The 12,690-nt window shown below is 41.2% G+C and overlaps 1 protein-coding gene across 4 annotated transcripts in view; it reads right to left on the bottom strand.

Moving 5' to 3' along the window:
- The window catches only part of thoc1 (THO complex 1), an 83,385-nt gene extending 71,696 nt beyond the window's left edge, over nucleotides 1-11,689 (bottom strand). For all 4 annotated transcript variants that reach the window (XM_078540612.1, XM_078540611.1, XM_078540614.1 and 1 more), the window contains exon 1: nucleotides 11,608-11,689. In XM_078540612.1, coding sequence (XP_078396738.1) covers nucleotides 11,608-11,655 — 48 coding nt within the window. In that variant the 5' untranslated portion in view covers nucleotides 11,656-11,689. The remainder of the gene's footprint in view (nucleotides 1-11,607) is intronic.
- Between the last annotated feature and the right edge of the window lie 1,001 nt (nucleotides 11,690-12,690).

The following is a 12,690-nucleotide window of genomic DNA, read 5'->3' as shown; positions in this document are numbered from 1 at the left end:
TCTCGTTACTTTTGCATTTTAGTCATGTCCAAAGTTGAATGCAAGAGCTTTGTGATTGGTTTGCTACAGGCTCAAATCGGATTTTGATGTTTGGTTTATTATTTCTAAATAAGATAAGGTTACAAATGAGATCAATGGTATCATTCAAAAAATAGACTATTTGGTCATGCATCTCATTGCTTTACGTGAGATCATGCTGTGTGCAGTTGGCTGCTGCGTTTAACTGCAAAATTTCACACAATGGCAACCAATTAAAAGCAAAGCTTTAGACATTAAGGGTAAATTTTGATAATGGATTATAAATTTTCTTGAAAAGTGCTCGTTAGTAAAGTTATGTCTGGGTGATAGACACATGGGGATGCTCCAGTGATTGGTGTTAGAGATATGACTGTTTCTAAGTTAAATCAATGATTTGGATCTATAACTTCATACAAGTTTGCAGATGACACCAAACAAGAAACTACCCAGTGAGCCGGACAAATATGCAAATGGACAGAACAATGGCAAATTAAATTTAATACAATACAGACAAGCATAAACTACTGTACACAGGAAAGGAACAGTGACAGGTGCTTCATGAATAGTATTGCAATAGCTACAAATGAGATTTTAGTCGGCTTAACATGCCCAGTGGAGCAGCAGTCAACAGAACAAATAGAATGCTGAATGATATATTCAAAACAATACAACACAAATCGGAGAAAGTCATTATTAAACAGTACCGTACTTTGGTCAGACATTGACTAATATGTCTGGTCACAGGGAAAACACTCAAGTCACTGTAGAAAAAGACACAAGGCTGATCCCCAGAGTCAGGGGTCTAAGTTATATTGAACTACATAGAACAAAGAAACAGGCCATTCTGCTCAATTCATCTATCCTTTTTATACTCCATGAGAGTCTCACCCCGTTCCATCTATTTCATCCCAACCTTTGCGAATATCTTTCTATTCCCTTTTCTCTTGTCTCATGTTAGAACATAAGAAATAGGAGGAGTAGGCCATTGGGCCCCTCAAGCCTGCCTCGCCATTCAATAAGATCATGGCTCATCTGCCCCAGGCCTCAACTCCTCTTTTGTGCCAGCTCCTCATAGCCTTCAACTCCCCGATATTTCAAAAATCTATCTATCTCCTCTTTAAATACTTTCAGTGATCTAGCCTCCACAACTCTCTGGGGTGGAGAATTCCAGACATTCACTACTCTCAGAGAAGAAATTCCTTCACATCTCCATTTTAAATGAGTGTTCCCTTATTCTGTAACCATGGTCCCTAGTTCGAGATTCCCCCACTAGTGGAAACATCTTCTCAACATCATCCCTGTCAAGCCCCCTCAGAACCTTGTGCATTTCAATAAGATCACCCTCATTCTTCTAAACTCTAATGAATGAAGGCCTAACCTGTTTAGCCGTTCTTGATAGGTCAACCCCTTCATTCCAGGTATCAGGCTAGTGAATCTCTTTTGAACTGCCTCCAATGCCAGTATATACTTTCTTAACTATGGGGATTACAAAACTGTACACAGTACTCCGGGTGCGGCCTCACCAACACCCGGTACAGTTGTAACAAGACTTCCCTATTTTTAAACTCCAACCCCCTAGCAATACAGGCCAAAATTCAATTTGCCTTCTTAATTACTTGCTGTACCTGCATGCTAACATTGTGTGTTTCATGCACAAGAACACGCAGGTCCCTCTGTGCTGCACTTTTTTTTGGAGTCTCTCTACATTTAAATAATAGTCTGCCTTTTGATTCTTCCTACCAAAGTGCACGACCTTACACTTTCCGACATTAAACTCTATCTGCCAAGTTTTGCCCACTCACTCAACCTATCTATATCCCCTTGCAGATTCCCTATGTCCTCATCACAACATGCCCTCCCACCTATTTTTGTGTCATCACATTACACTCTGCCCCCTCCTCCAAGTTATTAATATAGACAGTAAATAATTGAGGCCCCAAGACTGATCCTTCTAGCGTTCCACTAGTTCGTCTTTCCAACCTGAAAAAGACCCATTAATCCAGGCTCTCGGTCTTCTGTGAGTTAACAATCCTCAATCCATGCTAATACATTACCCACAATAATGTGAGCTCCTTTCTTGTGCAATAACCTTTTGAGTGGCACCTTATCGAATGCCTCCTGGAAATCCAAACACACTACATCTTCCGGTTCCCCTTTACCAACTCTGCTTGTTATATCCTCAAAGAACTCTAGAAAATTTGTTAAACATGATTTCCCTTTTACAAAACCATGTTGACTCTGATGGCGCTAAGCTTTCCTAAATGTCCTGCTATTTCTTCCTTAATAATGGACTCTAGCATTTTCCTAACAACAGATGTTAGGCTGACTGGCCTATAGTTTCCTGCTTTTAGTCTCCCTCCCTTCTTGAACAGGGATGTCACTTGAGCAGTTTTCCAATCCACTGGGACCCTCCCGGAATCCAGTGAGTTCTGAAACATTGCCTCCACTATCTCTGCAGCTTCCTTTAAAACCCTTGGATTCAGGCCATTAGGTCCTGGGGATTTGTCTGCCTTTAGTCCCATTAGTTTGTCAAATACTTTGTCCCTTGTGATAGAGACTGTGATAGGATCTTTCCTCCCATTAGCTCCTTGCTTACCTGATATCTTTGGGATTTTTATAGCGTCCTTCACCGCGAAGACCAATACAAAATATTGGTTTAAATTATCTGCCATTTCCCTGTTATTAATTCTCCAGTTGCATCCTCCAAGGTTCCCACACTCACTTTAGCCACTCTCTTGCTTTTTATATACCTGTAGAAGCTCTTGCTGTTTGTTTTTATATTTCTTGCTAATTTACTTTCATAATCAATTTTCTCCCCCTTTAGTCAGTTTAGTTCCTAAAAAATTCCCAATCCTCTGGTCTACCACCACTTTCCACAGTTTTGTATGCCTTAGTTTTTAATTTGATACTCTCCTTGACCACCTTTGTTGTCTTATGAGGACAGGTTGGACAAATTAGGCTTGTATCCACCGGAGTTTAGAAGAGCAAGAGATGACTTGATTGAAACCTTTAAGATCCTGTGGGGTGTTGACAAAGTGGATGTGTAGAGGGTGTTTCCTGTTGTGGGAGAGTCTAGAACTAGGAGTCGTGGTTTAAAAATAAGGAGTGCTCATTTAAGACAGAGATGAGGAGAAATGTTTTCTCTCAGAGGGTTGAGAGTCTTTGGAACTCTTTCTCAAAAGGCAGTAGAAGCAGGGTCTTTGAATATTTTTAAGATAGATTTATTCTTGATTAACAAGGGGATGAAAGGTTATCAGGGTAGGCAGGAGGTTACAATCAGATCAGCCATGGTCTTATTCAATGGCAGAGCAGGCTTGAAGGACCGAGTGGCCTTCTCCTGCTCCCAGTTCATATGTATCTAGTTTACTTTTGAGAACATCTAAGCTGTTGGCCTCAATCACTTACTGGAGTAGGGAGTTCACATTCTAACCACTCTGAGTAAAACAATTCCTGCTTATTTCCCTATGTTAGTAACTATCTCTTTGGGTCTTAGTTTTGGATTATCCAATTGGAAATACTGGACCCCAATGTCACTCTGTGCAAGCAGATGGGTTCTGAGCGAGTTAAAATCTCACCCTTCTGTCCACATCTACCCTGGCCAACTCACTCACAATTTTAAACAGCTCCTCCAAGTCTTCTCTTTTCTAAAGAATAAAAGCATCAACCTTTCAATCTTTCCCAATAGTTGTAACCGCTCAGCTTTAGTACCATAGTTGTAAATCTTTTTTGCCCCTTCTCCAAAGTTTCTACGCTATTTTTATAGTATGGAGACTAAAATTTTGCACAGGGCTTGAAGTGAGGTCTGAGGGTCCTACACAAGTTTAAAATAACTAAATTACTTTTGATTTCTATACCTTTAGAAATATCCATACTTTATTAGCATTTTTAATTACTTTGCTGGCCTGGAATGCTGCTTTAGTGATTTGTTCACCTGTGTCATGCTTGACAAATCTACTGGAATTTTTCAAGGATGTAACTAGTAGAGTTGATGAGGGGGAGCCAGTGCATGTGGTTTATCTGGACTTTCTGAAGGCTTTCGACAAAGTCCCACTAAGAGATTAGCGTGTAAAATTAAAGCGCATGGGATTGGGAGTAGTGTATTAAGATGGATAGAAAACTGGTTGGCAGACAGGAAAGAATGAGTAGGAATAAATGGGTCTTTTTCCGAATGGCAGGCAGTGACTGATGGGGTACTGCGGGGATCAGTGCTAGGACCCCAGCTATTCACAATATATATTAATGATTTTGATGAGGGAACTAAATGTAATATCTCCAAATTTGCAGATGACACAAAGCTGGGTGGAAGGGTAAGCTGTGAAGAGCTGCAGAGATGCTTCAGTGTGATTTGGACAAGCTGAGTGAGTGGGCAAATCCATGGCAGATGCAGTATAATGTGGGGTTATCCACTTTGGTCGCAAAAATAGGAAGGCAGGTTATCTGAATGGCTATAAATTGAGAGAGGGGAATGTGCAACAAGACCTGGGTGTCCTTGTACACCAGTCCCTGAAGGTAAGCATGCAGGTGCAGCAGGTGGTAAAGAAGGCAAATAGTATGTTGGCCTTCATAGCGAGACGATTCGAGTACAGGAGCAGGGATGTTTTGCTGCAATTATACAGGGCCTTGGTGAGACCACATTTGGAATATTGTGTGCAGTTTTGGTCTCCTTATCTGAGGAGGGATGTTCTTGCTATAGAGGGAGTGCAGCGAAGGTTTACCCGACTGATTCCAGGAATGGCAGGACTGACACATGAGGAGAGATTGAGTCGATTAGGATTATATTCGCTGGAGTTCAGAAGAATGAATGGGGGATCTCGTACAAACCTATAAAATTCTAACAGGACTAGATAGGGTAGATGCAGGAAGCATGTTCCCGATGGTGGGGGAGTCCAGAGCCAGGGGTCACAGTCTGAGGATATGGGGTGGACCATTTAGGACTGAGATGAGAAGAAATTTCTTCACCCAGAGAATGGTGAGCCTATGGAATTTGCTATCACAGAAAGCAGTTGAGGCCAAACATTGTATGTTTTCAAGAAGGAGTTAGATATAGTTCTTGGAGCGAAAGAGATCAAAGGATATGGGGAGAAAGCAGGAGCAGGCTATTGAGTTGGATGATCAGCCATAATCATAATGAATGGCGGAGCAGGTTTGAAGGGTCAAATGGCCTACTCCTGCTCCTATTTTCTATGTTTCCATCCACATATCCCTTTGTTCTTCTACTCTATGCAGTTTATTTTCTAAGGTGCAGTGATGTTTCTGTCTTTCCTACCAAAGTGCATCGCCTCATGATTAATCTATTAGTTCATTTGCCACTTAACTGCACAGTCAGCAAGTTTTCTTATGTCTTCTTGTATTGTGTTGCCTTCTTCACGTTCAAACAGAATAACTGAAGTAGATATTCAATACTTGTCATGACTGTCAATATCTGTGTGTTTATCTTGCTCATTCTTTAGTGGCCCTATCCCTACTTTAATTCTCCTTTGATATTTGTGTCCAGAGAACAAATTATTTCATTTCTATTCTTTAATTATTTAATTTCATTATTTCTCTTTGCCTTCTTGATTTTTTTACCTCTCTCCTAAGTTCTTCCTATTCCCATTTGTCTTCCTCTCATACGAACGTATGAAATAGGAGAAGTAGGCCATTCGGCCCCTCAACCCTGCTCTGCCATTCAATAAGACCATAACCGATCAGTTTGTGTTTCGAATTCCACATCGCCATCGACCCCTTGTAACTTTTGATGTCTAGCAAGAATCTATCTACTTCTGCCTTAAAAATATTCAGTGACCCCCCCCACCTCCATAGCCTTCTGAGAAAAAGTTGCAAAATTGCACAGCCCTCAGAGAGGAAAGATTTCTCCCCATCTCAGTCCTATAAAGGCAACCCCTAATTTTAAAACAATGCCCCTAGTTCTGGATTCACCCACAAATGGAAACATCCTTTCCATGTCCACCTTGTCAGGGTCATTCTGGATCTTATATAATTCAATCAGGTCACCCCTCACTCTTCTAAACTTCAGTGGAAACAAGCCCAGCCTGTCCAACCTATCCTCATAAGTCAACCCGCTCATTCCAGGTATCAATCCTCCTCTGAACCGCCTCCAATGCATTTACATCTTTCCTTAAATAAGGAGGCCAAAACTGCACACAGTATTCGAGAGGCGGTCTCACCAATGCCCCGTATAACAGAAGCTTAACGTTCTTATTTTTATGTTTAATTCCTCTTGTAATAAAGGATAACATTCCATTAGCCCTCTTGATCACATGCCATATGTGCATATTAACTTTTAGTGACTCATGCACGAGAACAACTAGATCCCTCTGCACCTCGGAATTCTGCAGTCGTTCTCCTTTAAGTAACAATCTGCTTTTTTATTCTTCCCGCCAAAGTGAACAGCTTCACATTTTCCCACACTATACCATATTTTTGACCACTCAACTTATCTGTATCTTTCTCTAAATGCATGTCTTCTTCACAACATACTTTCTTACCTAAATTTGTGTCGTCTGCAAATTTAGCTACCATGCCTTCCCTCCCCTCATCTAAGTCACTGATGCAAACTGTGAAAAGTTGAGGCCCCAGCACAGACCCCTGCGGGGCCCTACTCATCACATCCTGCCAAGGAGACAGACCCGTTTATGCATACTCTGTTTTCTGTCAGCCAGCCAATCTTCTACCAGGCTAATGTTACCCATTACACTATGAGCTTCTATTTTCCACAATAACCTTTGATGTGGCACCTTATCAAATGCCATCTGAAAATCCAAGTACAGTACATCTGCAGGGTCCCCTCTATCCACCACACGTTACTCCTTTAAAGAACTCTATTAAATTGGTTAAACATGATTCCCCTTTCATAACGCCATGCTGACTCTTCCTGATTACCTTGAGCTTTTCTCAGCGCCCAGCTCGAACTTCTTTAATGATCGACTCAAACACCTTCCCCAAGACAGTCGTCAAGCTAACTGGCCTACAGTTTCCTGTCTCCCTCCCTTCTTGAATAGGGAGCTTATATGTTATTTTCCAGTCCGATGGAACCTTTCCAGTATCTAGGGAACTTTGGAAAATTAACACCAACGCATCTACTACCTCATCAGCCACCTGTTTTAACACCCTAGGGTGAAATTCATCTGGACCCAGAGACTTGTCAGCCCATAACTCCATCACAAAAACAGAATTACCTGGAAAAACTCAGCAGGTCTGGCAGCATCGGCGGAGAAGAAATCAGTTAACGTTTCGAGCCTTCATGGCCCTTCGGCAGAACTGAAGCATTGCTTCAGTTCTGCCGAAGGGCCACGAAGGCTCGAAACGTTAACTGATTTCTTCTCCGCCGATGCTGCCAGACCTGCTGAGTTTTTCCAGGTAATTCTGTTTTTGTTTTGGATTTCCAGCATCCGCAGTAGCTTTTAGCTTTTTGTTTTTATCACAACTCCATCAGTTTGCTCAGTACCACTTTCACAATGATTGTAATTTCATCAAGTTCTTCTCTCCCCGCCACCTCCTGATTTACAACTATTATTGGAATGTTTTTTGTATTCTCTATAGTGAAGACAGAAGCAAAATATTTGTTCATTTCCTCCACCATTTTCTTATTATCTAATAACCCTCCATTCTCACTCTCGAGAGGACCACTCATTTTACTTACTCTTTTCCAGCTTAAATACCTGTAAAAACTCTTGCTCTGTTTTTACACTTCTAGCTAGCATCCTCTCACACTGTAATTTCTTTCTCCTGATTAACCTTTAAGTCATTCTATGCCGTTCTTTATATTCTGACCAATCATTTGACCTGCAACTCATATTTGCGGAGTTATGTGCTATTTCCTTAAGTTTGATGCTTTCCTTAACTTCTTCAGTTAACCACTAATGATCGGTCCTCCCTTTAGAATTTTTCTTTATCGTAGGAATATGTTTATTATGAGTATTCTGAAATATCCCTTTAAATGTCTGCTACTGCTTCTCTATTGATCTATCCCCTAACCTAGTATCCCAGTTCACTTCAGCTAGCTCAGCTTTCATTCCCACATGGTTGCCCCTATTTATGTTTAAAATACTAGTCTTAGACCTATCTTCTCCCTTTCAAACTGGATGTAAAATTCAATCCTACTGCAGTCACTGCTATCTAGGGATGCCTTTACTCTGAGGTCATTAATTAATCCTGTCACATTACACAATACCAAATCTAATATTACTTGCTCTCTGGTTGGTTCCAGAGTGTGCTACTCTAAGAAACACTGTTGAAAGCATTCTATGAATTCCTCATCTAGGCTACTACTGCCAATCCAATCCAATCTAAATATTTCTTGTCCATCTTTTTCTTTAGATTCAATTTTCTCTTTCGTTTTTTTTCATTCATGGTGCCCCTAAGTGGCTGGCTTGTTTTTGAATTTTAGTGAAATGTATTTCTCAGAATGTACCGATTATCCTTTTAATTAAAGATTTCATACTGATGTGTTCTGCCGCTGCTTTTCAAGGTTTTCTTCCAGATTAACTTTAGTTCCATGCTCATTTCCTCATAATTTACACTTGTTCAATCTTTTAGCTTATTCTTTATCCTATTTATGTCACTTTCGATTCTAATGTTGAGCCATACTATGTTGTGATCACTTTACCAAGATGCTCTCCTACTCACTGCTCTGGTTCATTATCCATTAAGAGATCCAGTAATGATTCTTTCTTTATTGGACCTCTTACATACTGAGTGAGAAAGGATTCCTGTATTCACTAAAATCTAAATTCGGTTTTCTCCTTCATCCTGCCAATTTACTATGAGGATAGTTGAAAACTTCAATGATTATTACTCTCTGCCTGTTACTCAGTCGTAGCTCAGTCTACATAATTCTTCCTCCAATTTCTTTGCAATGTTTGATGCTGTATATTTTACCCCAAACAGGATAATGGAACCATTATCTTTTCACTATGAATTCTGTACCAATTTACCGATAGTGGCAAGCTTTTTCCTACCCTTATGTGGGAAGACTAGAGAAACTTGGGCTTTTCGGTCTTGGAAGAAGACAACTGAGATGTGATCCTACAGTGACATACAAGATAACCAATTGCCAGAATAGTGCAAGGGGAACGCAGATTAAAACCAGCAAAAGGAAAATATAAGACTGATATCAGAAACCTTAATAAGACCTCTGTTTGAATGCTGTATGAGCATTTGAGCTCCACATGACATGAAGGATAAAGGTTTTAAAGAGGGAAATAATACATTCGTTAGGATGCTGCCTGGTACGTAGAAATATAGGTTGAAAGGCAGATTTGAAAAACTATCCCTTTTTCACTGTCACACAGTTTGCAGGGCAATCAGATAGAAGTGTTTTAAAATTTTGGAAGGACGAGACAGGATAGATAGCAGACCATTCTCAGTAGTTGAGGGGTACAGAACAACGGGTCGTAAATACAGATTAAATGTAAGAGATTTAGAACAGGGAGAAAGAGAAACTACTTCAAAGATTTGTGAGGATGTGGAGTTAACTTCCATGGTTAGTTTTTAAAAATTCGTTGATGGGGATGTGGGCATCGCTGACGAAGCCAACTTTTATTGCCCATGCCTAATTGCCTTTGAGGTGGTGGTGGCGAGTTGCCTTCTTGAACCGCTGCAGTCCATGTGGTGTAGGTACACCACAGTGTTGTTAGGGAAGGAGTTCCAGGATTTTCACCTAATGATAGTGAAAGAATAGTGATATATTTCCAGGACAGGATGGTTTGCGGCTAGGAGGAGAAATTCTAGGTGATGGTGTTCCCATGCATCCGCTGCCCTCGTCCTACTAGGTGGCACCAGTCATGGGTTTGGAAGGTGCTGTCTAAGGAGGCTTGGTGAGTTTCTGCAGTGTATCTTGTAGGTGGTACACACTGCTGCCACTGTGTGTTGATGGTGGTGAATGTTTGTGGATGGGATGCCAATCAAACAGGCTTCTTTGTCCTGGATGGTGTTGAGTGTCTTGAGTGTGGTTGGAGCTGCTCTCATCCAGGCAAGTGGAGGGTATTCCATCACACTCCTGACTAGTGCCTTGTAGATAGTTAACAGGCTTTGGGGAGTCAGAATGAGAGTTACTTGTCACAGGATTCCTAGCCTCTGACCTGCTCTTGTAGCCACAGCATTTTTATGGCTAATCCAGTTCAGTTTCTGGTCAAATGATAAGCCCCAGGATGTTGATAGCGGTAGATTCAGCAATAGTAATGCCATTGAATGTCAAGGGATGCGATTCTCTCTTGTTGGAGATGGTCATTGCCTGGCAGTTGTATGACACAAATGTTACTTGCCACTTGTCAGCCTAAGCCTGGATATTGTCCGGGTCTTGCTGCATTTGAACATGGACTGGCAATGTGGAAAATTGCCCAGGTATGTCCTATACACAAAAAGCAGTCATTCGAAGAAAAAAATGATAGAAATATGGGATCACATCTATTTGCTCATGTGGAGAGCCTGTTTCTATGTAAATTCATATGAATTTTTGTTTATTTTTTTGAGTTAACTAATAATGACATATCCAAAAATCTACACATGATTTTGCTGCATTCCCAGTTTCTACGGATATTTTAGGTGCATTATAATTCTTCACAGAATTTTAACAGCACAGAAGGAAGCCATTCGGACCACCGTGTCTGCACTGGCTCTCCAAATGAGCATTATGACCTAGTACTATTGCCCTGCCCTTTCCCCATATCCCTGCACATTATTTGAATAGAAACAATCATGTAATGCCCTCTTGAATGCCTGTTTCATGTTGATGCCCCAACAGCCTACTCCTGGGCCACACTTCCTTCCCTCACCTCTCCAAAAACAGGTTTGTACTGTCCCCACAACACCAGGCACTGTAGCTCACACTGCTCCCCGAACTGTATTCTTTGCAGTTTCCCTCCCTGCAGAGATCTTTTGCTCAATAATTGCCAGCCCCACGTCCTGCAAACACCACCACAGGAAATCCTGTTTTAAAAGAGTGGAGAATGTGATTCAAGTCCCAAGACTAAGAATGCTCAGGAATAGCTAAAACTTCACTTTCACATTTTAGCCTCGGCTCATTGGATGAATTGGGGTTCAGGTTCAGTTCAATTGAGCTTCAGAGACTTGAGTACACAATCTAGACTGACCTTTCAGTGTAATACTAAGGCAATGCAGCAAGTCAGAGGAACCATCCTTCAGGTGAGACATTAAATAAAGACCTCAACTGTCTCTCAAATGCATACTGTACAATTTGAAGAACAGGGAGGTTTTCTTGGTGATCTGGCCAATATTTAATCCTTAAGCAACATCATTAAACGAAAACCTCCCTCCCCTCTTAAAAAAACATATAGTGAAAATACAAGAAACACGGTGAACATGGACCCGAGTAGTTTTATGCATTATAACACACAAGTAGGCTTTATTGGGCGGGAATAATGCGGGTCATTGCAAATTATTGCCGCGCCACATGTCCCAGATCGCGGTGTGTTTGATGTCGCTGATGACAGCAGTCCTCTTGCTCCCCATCAAACTCACTTAACCAAAACCTCCCCCACCCCCACCCCAGACAATACTTATCACCACTGGACAACACTAAAGAATGAGCCGATTAGTAGCGGGGAAAAAACGCCGACGATTCCTTACACTGAATTTCTGTCGAGCCTCATTAAACTGGAATAGGCCAGGAGACATCTTGACCGGAAGATCCGAGCGCGATGCGAGCTGGGAAAATGGATTTGGGAGCAAGAGCGTCCCCTTCCGTCGGGCGGACTGTTGAGTCAAACACAGAATTCAACATTGCAGCTGAGAACATAAGAGTGCAACATGAAAGTCTGGAACACTATATAAAACCAAACATTGCAGTCTGCAACATTATACAGAGTCCACATATCTGTAATTACACACAGCGCAACATTATAGTCTGCAACATTGCAGAGAGCCCAACCTTACAATCTGCAATATTATACAGAGCTAACAATACAGTCTGCAACACAGGTACAAGTTTATGACAAGGTAGACAAGGAAAACTTCCCATTAGCTGTCAGTACAAGGAATAGGGGACACATACTTAAGTTTTTGGGCAAAAGAGGCAGGGAGAATGTGAGGAGGAACTTTATTAAAAAAAACAAAAGTTGTGTCGACATGGTATGAATGGCTGGATAGCAACACAACATTACAGTCCGCACCATTACACAGACCGCATTATGTAGATTGCAACATTACACAGCACAATAAAAACAGAAAATGCTGGAAATAGTCAGCAGGTCTGGTATCATCTGTTGAGAGAAAAACAGAGTTAAAGTTCCAGGCCTGTTATCTTTCATCAGAACTTATGAAAGTTAGAAATATAATAGATTTTGAGGTTAAGTGAAAGGAGAGAAGCGGGGAAGTAAAACAAAAGGGAATGTCTGTTATCGAGTGAAGGACAGGAGAGATTAAATGACAGTCGGTTCATGGTTCAAAAGCCAAAGGGAGTGCTAATGGGTAAAATAAAGAAGCAAAATAAAAGCAAAATACTGCAGATGCTGGAAATCTGAAACAAAAACAGAAGATGCTGGAAAAAATTAGCAGGTCGAGCAGCATCTGTGGAGAGAGAAACAGAGTTAACATTTCAACTCTGTATGACCCTTCTTCAGAGCTGAAGGGAAGTGGAAATGTGATGAAATTTATACTGTGGAAGGGGGGGTGGGGCAGGTAGAGCTGGATAGAAGGCCAGCGATAGGTGAG

Source organism: Cetorhinus maximus, chromosome 4 (genome assembly GCF_964194155.1).
Source record: "Cetorhinus maximus chromosome 4, sCetMax3.hap1.1, whole genome shotgun sequence".
Lineage (NCBI taxonomy): Eukaryota > Metazoa > Chordata > Chondrichthyes > Lamniformes > Cetorhinidae > Cetorhinus > Cetorhinus maximus.
Note: the sequence above shows the minus strand (reverse complement) of the source record. Positions and strands in the feature narration are given on the sequence as shown.